We start from the raw sequence: 7931 nt of genomic DNA, 5'->3' as shown, positions 1-7931 counted from the left end.
TTATTTTTGGAACAATTACCTGTATTCCCAACAATCTGCATCGATATATCCTTGAAATACTGATATCGAAGTTTCATTATGTGGGTTCATCATTCAGTATTAATGGATGTAACCAACAGAAACGTAAAAAATATTTGCTTTTGTTGATCTTTTTGAAAGAATGCGGGTGGTATAAAATGCAAGCCAAGCTGCAGAATGCGTTCAGCATTTTTCCAATGAGTGGGACAAGGACAAAACTTTTGAGAAGGTCGCAACACAGTTAGTGGTTTCTCCAGTGGCGTAACATCCAGTGAACATTGGGACTATTATATTTTATTTACCATTGATTCAAATTGATCAATAATAAAAGGTGATACATTCAGATTTTGTAGTTTGAATGTTTACAGAAAAAATTCACAATTTTCGAGATTTCGCCTTGTCTTTTGAAGAGGAATCTTTATTTATGCTTAATGTCTTCTTGACAAATATGTTTTCATCATCAGAATTTGTTTTATATTTCTTTTATAAGGGATTGGGTGGAATCAAATGTAAATAATAAACAGGATATAGAACAAAAAATTTATTACGATAATAACATCATTTACTGAGGAACAGCCGCTTCTCTAAAGGAGATTTCATTATGAAACATGAACAATATTTTGTAATGACATTTAGTTTACATTCTATAAATATACACGATATATTACAAAATGTCTTTTTGACAATAAGTCTTCCAACTTGTCCAAGTGATTAACCAATACCAATAAATCAAAGTGTTGTAGAAAATTGAGAAAATAAAATCGAAATATAAGAGGGACAAGACATTCAAAATGAAATGATTATAATATAACAAATTGTATATAATAAATAAAATATAAGTTATAACAAAACAAATCGGAATTCAAAAAGATTACAATTACACTTAGAAAAGGTTAGAGCGATTCTTAAAAATGTCCAGTCCAATAGAAGAACAATTATCTCTTCAACACTTTGACAGGTATATGACTTAGTTTGTCTAAACTACCTAAAGGAACATCTTTAGTTCGAAATAATAAATAGGCAGCATCTAATACTAATTATCAGTGTATAAAAGGTACAAAATAATTCCTTTCCAACCAAAACTCATAAGTGATTCAAAAAGGAACCGGAGTATTGGTAGGAAAATGATTTATTAGAAGAAAGTCCATAATACGTAGGCAATACTGACTTAGTTTACTTTAGATTAATCACATTTTACAGTAAGAATTTAGGATACATGCTACTTGACGAGACAGTCCTTCGGCAAATTCACCAGACTAGTTTTCTACGATGCCAAAATCTTTGGTTTGAAACCATAGTCTTTGACCAATTGTAAACGAAACACTATGATAGGCTATATACACAAAAAACCAGATATGAAAGCACCAACTGCATCATAAGTTGCAATACCATTTCAGATTCGATTCAAAGATTCATACATCTGTTCGTAACACTTAATATGAGTAATGAAAGGATTTTCTTTGGTATAATGGATCGAATATCGACACAGAAAGAGCCAAAAACGCACCAAAAGAGATAATTAGGAACAAATGTAAGATACTTGGAAAAACGATCTAGGAATTAGCAATATGAGATTCATTTGAAATTTTATCAAGGAAACAGTTTATATATATACAAATTCACTATGAAGTAGTCGAAATGCTTTCCTACATAATTGGCATCGAAACAGGCTTATCAATTGATCATCAGATCAGGTCTATATAATCGGCATAACAGAAATCGGTTTAGGGAATCTGTCGAAGCTCTTGGACGAGAGGGCAAAAATTTAGGCCCAACATTCAGACTCTCGATTCTTTGGCTCAACTTGGTAGCTTTTTCGGCAATAATAAATATAACTATACAACGTGCCAGCCATACAAGATGAGCCAAAACACTCACACACAGTATCAGTCAGTCACACAACTAGTTTATACTTCCGTTGCAAAAAGACCAGCAGCAATTGCATCGGGCCTGTGGAAATGCTCTTCTATCACATACACGCCGCTGGGATCTTTCTCAGACCTTTTACCCAGAGACGGATCACTGAAACAAAAAAACATCCAGTTAGATACAAATAGAACACTTATGAGTATAAATAATTAATAATTAATTAGGCAGACGCCTACCTATATGAACAACCAGCTCATATAAGCAAGAAGAAGAAGAAGAAGAAGAAGATGAGTATAAAGGGAATATTTAGTCGAGGAAATAATTAAGGAAGGAGGTTGTATCGATGCTTACCTAGAGCCACACACAGCCGAAGTGTTGGACATCACAGACAAACGTTTGATGTGCTCGTACTGAGGCTCCTGCAGTTTAGCAACGAGCATAGCCGAGGCTCTAGGCCCTGGCTCTGTATTTAGCTGTTTTTGCGATCGTGACCTTTGAAGTCCATACACAGCACGACCGTCTATAACTTGGGAGGGCTTGGAGAACGCATCACAGTCGCCTACGCTCACGTTTGAAACACTGCAAGTGTCCGGGGAGGAAAGATTCGAAGTAAGTACATTATTGGTGCATTTGCCCCAAGAGTTCTTGATCATATGGGCGTCTGAAGCAATGGCGGCACCGCGTTTAGCAAAACTACAATTGGCAATGTTCTGTTCGTTCTGCAGACGTGCTTCTTCGTCAGCGCGTGCTTTCTCACGTTTCCTGCGCTGTTTCAGACATATGATCACGCCGACAGCGATCAGCACTACCAGAGGCACGAACGTCGATATAGTCGCGATGACCACCACATGTTCCGTTGTCAAATTCGATTCAGACGAGACTCTAGCACTTTCGGGAGCAGCACTGGAAGCAGGTTCCTCGCATTTCCGTCCAGCAAAGTCAGGTGGACAGTGGCATTTGAAACCGCCCAGCCTGTTTTCACAGGTACCGCCATGAAGACACGGTTGGAACTGGCACTCGTCGATCTCCTCGCTGCAGTCTTTACCAGTGAAACCAGGCGCGCACTTGCATTTATAATCGTTCAACAGTTTGAGGCACGTGCCACCATTCGCGCAAGGTTTCGTTATGCAAAAATCCACCCGCGTTTGGCACAACGGACCAACAAAACCAGAAACGCACTGACAACGGAATTCGTTGACTTTGTCCAGGCAAGTACCGCCGTTTTGGCAAGGGTTACCCTTGCAATCATCGATGTTGTGTTCGCAAGTAGGTCCGTTGAATCCCAAGGCGCACACGCATTTGAAACCAGCAGCTTCGTCGTAACAGGAGCCACCGTTTTTACAAGGAGACGTCGCGCAGTTGTTGGTGCTATCTTGGCAATTCTTTCCGGTGAAACCGGGAGGGCAGTTGCATTGAAAACCGGAGTCCAGGTTGGTGCAGGAACCACCGTTCAAGCATGAGTTTTCCTTGCATGTTGATACAGGTGTTTCGCAGTTAGGTCCTTGGAAACCATTCGGGCAGATGCACATCGAGGAGTTGGATGTTTGGGCGCAGGTACCACCGTTTGCGCATGGTGTTCTTTGGCAGTCGTGCAGTGGTACTTCACAGTTGGTTCCGGTGTACTCGGCTGGACAATTGCAGGTGTAACTTCCTTGGCCGGTGTTGAAGCAAGTACCGCCGTTTCGACATGGTTTGTGGTTGGTACAGAAGTTGAGGTCTTGGTTGCAGAACAAACCACCCCAACCTTCGTCGCAGAGGCAGTCCCAAGGCTTCATGCAAGAGCCATGCATACAACCTGGATATTTCTGGCATTTGTTACACAAAGGACCTTCCCAACCGGCTTGACATCTGTAACAAAAAGATAATAGTTAATCATTAAATCTAAAACTTTCGAATAATCAAACGAGATGCTTTCCCAAAATATCCAGACAAGATAATCGATGATACGTCACAATAGAATGTCCGACAAGAACACGGATAGCCATGTGTGAATTGACCGATTTCAGCAACGTTGAAGAAGACATATACCATTGCGAAACAGTGAAAGTACCTACCGACAGCGGATGAAATGCTACATTTGTATCTAATTATTCCCGGAGACGATACAAGACAAATACGTAGCCGAACAACCATTTGATCTTCATTATAACATTTACTTAAAGTTGAAAAAGTGAAGTGAAAGGCTCGGGATTGAGGAATTGATTGGACTATTCGGTATCATCAGACTAATAGAATATAATAGGAGTCATTGTCATAATAACCCAACATCTAGCCATTTCAGGAGAAGAAATTTGATCGTTTGCTTTCGCTGAACAAGAAACCAGAAAATGATTCAACTGATCGTAGCAGATGAGAAAAAAGATCTTCGCATCATCTCTGAATCAATATTCGACTGGCATTGCATAGCAAAAAGGAAATGCATGTTTGGCTGGAACAATGGTCACTCTAAAGCGGTTATTTGGAAATACAGGTGTAGATGGCAAGTGGATGGTGAAGATTAAGAAGAAACGTTATCGAAACTTAATGCAAGTTTTTCAGGTTCGATTTTTGATTTTTCAAGTATCATTTACTATTTTGAGTGTACTTGGTTAGAGCCCTGTGGCACTCCATCCCCTTTCAATAATGGGATATTTATTTTTTTAAGAACTTTGAACACATATTTCGAAGCACCTAGGTAATATTGTTATTGAGAAATCTGACAAAAGTGTTATTTCCAGTTGTTTTGAAAACATGGTTGCTTTTAGGATGAAGAAAGCATACAACGATCCAGGGCGGAACTAGAGGAATCGTTAAAAGTATTTTTTTTTTTCTGAAGACTTAAGTATGATTTACTGTTTGGAGTTTTTTAGGTTAGAGTCCAGTGAAACTTCATTACTTCCATATAATTAGTATTTTTTTGGAACAAGAGATTCTTTCAGGATCAAGAAGGAATTTCCGAGTACCTAGGTTATGATGTTTGAAGCCGCGGTGTTAAGAATCCCGCGTTCAAGGATACTACGATACAGGGTGGAACTTGGGGAATTTTAACAGTATTATTTCAGTTTTTTTTCCGAAAACTCAAGTATGATTTACTGTTTTGAGTGTCCCATTTTAGAGTCCTATGAAACAACATTACTTCAAGATAAGAATAAGAATACCGTGTTCAAGGATACTACGATACAGGGTGGAACTTGAGGAATCGACAACAGTGTTATTATAGATATTCTTCCGAGAAGTCAAGTATTTACTATTTCGAGTGTACTAGGTTAGAATCCTGTAGAACACCATTACATTAATATTTTTTCATGATAAAGAATGAATTCCCGAGCTGCTAGTTCTATTGTTGAAGGAAACGTGGAGGTGGTAACATATTTACTATTTTGAGTGTATTAGGTTAGAGTCCCATGAAACACCATTACGTTGAGATAATTACTTAATTAATATTTTTTTAATGATGTTTGAAGCCCTGGTGTTGAGAATACCGTGTTCAGGGTGGAATCGAAAACAGTGTTTTTTCAGATAGTATTTACTATTTCGAGTGTACTAGGTGAGGGTCCTGTGGAACACCATTACATTCATATTTTTCAGGATAAAGAATGAATTCCCGAGCATCTATCTAGGAAACTATAACAGTGTTATTATAGATATTCTTCCGAGAACTCAAGTATTTACAATTTCGAGTGTTCTAGGTGAGAGTCCTGTGGAACACCATTAGATTAATATTTAATCAGAATAAAGAATGAATTCCCGAGCACCTAGTTGCATTGTTGAAGGTAGACGTGGGGGTGGTGTAGCGATTGGAATTTGAAGTATCGATAATGGGGCCAAAGTTTCCGGTTTTTGTCGAAACCGAGTCCATCGTCGAGATGATGGGAATCTTGGCAATAAATAGTGTTGTCGGTCACGTAAGTTGTGATGGGAAATGAATGTTGCGGTGATCGATAGCGAGCAGTTCCCGCGGTGTACCAGTGGCAGGGCACCGCTCTGGCAGCAGTTCGGCTAATGTTAAGTTATTCTAATCATGTGTTTGGAAGGCAGTGTCTTCGCGTCGTACAGAACTCGGCTCATTGAGTTGCAACGCGGATCCTGAGCCTAGAAGGAACGGGACGGGGGGCCCACACGCCCACAGAGCCTTTTCCCACGCTGCCTGTTGCCAAGTATGCGGGTCAAGGAAAGGTTACCTACGGGTCGCCGTCCTTCCGATACATCTTCTTGCGATTCCACCCGTAGATCGTCCATGACTCATACGCCACTAATTCAAGACTTTCTCGGGACGGTGTCACCCAGCATCTCCTCTCTCCACTTGCATTCGCCATCTTACCAATTCTTCAACACGATACAACTCACAATTTGTAATTCACCATTTCCAATAATTCCCTTTTGGGTAGTCATTTATACGAAATTATACGATCCATTAATTTTGAAGGCAAATAGGGAACCGCAAAAATTCATATCTACCGAGATTGACTAAAAATAATCATTAAATTGAAACTTTTCTTGTCATTATATTTTTTTGGAACATTTCTGCGTAATAAGAGTCAATATGTGAGGATGGAGGGATGTAGATCATCGTGTGTTCACATCTCAAAGGGAGTACTACACGGTTCGATTCTAGGTCCACTCATGTTTCTGATCTATACTGCTGATTTGATTGACTGTTAAATTTTGCCGGTTTCATGCTTTTGCTGATGATATTCAGATCTACATTGGTTTCAAATCGGATCAGGCTGCAGTGACCTTAGATTATTTTTTTCAGATGATTAAGATCTAAGTTCTTTGGCATTGAAGACGAGGAATCATAAACCACACTTGAATCCTGATAAGTCTTATTTGTTGTTTTTTTTTTGTTAAGGATTAAGGGTTATATTGTTATATTATGAGTTGAAGTGTAAGAGTAGGGTAAGCTAAACTTTTGCCTAATGAAGACGATTATTATTGTACTTAAAACAAGTCCCAACACCAATGGTTCCGGAGCTATGAATATTTCTTTTAACCATTTTGAACAATGATTAAAGGAAAGAATATAAAATTCTTCAATAATCTATCTTAAATTTGATCTCTCAAGTATTATTCACTATTTTGAGTGTACTTGGTGAGAGCCCTGTGGAACTCCATCCCCTTTCAATAATGGAATATAATTTTTTCTGAACAACTTTGAACAGATATTTCGAAGCACCTGGGTAATATTGTATATGGCCGCGTTATTAAGAAATTTCGTATTCAAGGATTACGATACAGGGTGGAACTGATAAAATTATTTCCAGTTTTTTCGAAAGCGGGGTTGCTTTTAGGATGAATAAAGGATTCTACGATCCAGGGTGGAATCGATAACAGTATTATTTCAGTTTTTTTCTCGAAAACTTAGGTATGATTCACTGTTTCGAGTGTCCTAGGTTAGAGCCCCATGAAACATCATTACTTCAAGATAATAACTTAATTAGTATTTTTTTTAATGATGTTCGAAGCCGTAGTGTTAATTCACTTTTGGTAATCGTTTATACGAAATTGATACTACTTAGAATACAATCTATCAATTTCGAAGGTAAAAAAAATAGGAAATTGCAAAAATTCATATCTACCGAGATTGACTACATAAAATCATGAAATTCAAACTTGTCCTGCCATCATTTGTACTCAAAACAAGTCCCAAATCCAATGGTTTCGGAGTTATGAATAGTTCGAGAAAGATAAATTTTAACCTCCCTTGAAAGGTTTACTGGATGGTTATTCAGTTTGACAATAGATGGCCCCATACAATATATTCGAGTATGCGCAAAAGTCTAATTGCCGGAACTTCCATATCTCACGTTTTACCATATCGATGTTGATGAAATTTAGTAGGAGTATTCGTGTTGGGAAATCAAAATTTCCTTAGGAAATTAATATAAGGAGTATAGAGCACTACGTAGTGGAGCGAAAGAACCATTGGCAGATCTTTTTTTTGTAACTTTTCGCTGTCACTGCAGGCTATACCGATGTGGGTTCAGTCTCACTACTATCGACCTAATTTTTTCCTACTCGATATGCTTCGATAACGTTGAGAAGGCGTATTTAATTAATCAATT

At 38.3% G+C, this 7931-nt stretch overlaps 1 protein-coding gene across 2 annotated transcripts in view; it reads right to left on the bottom strand.

Annotated features, from left to right (window-relative positions):
- Nucleotides 1-544: 544 nt before the first annotated feature.
- LOC123686096 (neurogenic locus protein delta) overlaps nucleotides 545-7931 on the bottom strand; it is a 28706-nt gene continuing 21319 nt past the window's right edge. For both annotated transcript variants that reach the window (XM_045626078.1, XM_045626079.1), the window contains 2 exons: nucleotides 2239-3735; nucleotides 545-2040 (listed from right to left, as the gene is read on the bottom strand). In XM_045626078.1, coding sequence (XP_045482034.1) covers nucleotides 1926-2040; nucleotides 2239-3735 — 1612 coding nt within the window. In that variant the 3' untranslated portion in view covers nucleotides 545-1925. The remainder of the gene's footprint in view (nucleotides 2041-2238; nucleotides 3736-7931) is intronic.

The sequence above is a fragment of the Harmonia axyridis genome, chromosome X (assembly GCF_914767665.1).
Source record: "Harmonia axyridis chromosome X, icHarAxyr1.1, whole genome shotgun sequence".
Classification (NCBI taxonomy): Eukaryota; Metazoa; Arthropoda; class Insecta; order Coleoptera; family Coccinellidae; genus Harmonia; species Harmonia axyridis.
This window is presented reverse-complemented; position numbering and strand designations above follow the sequence as displayed.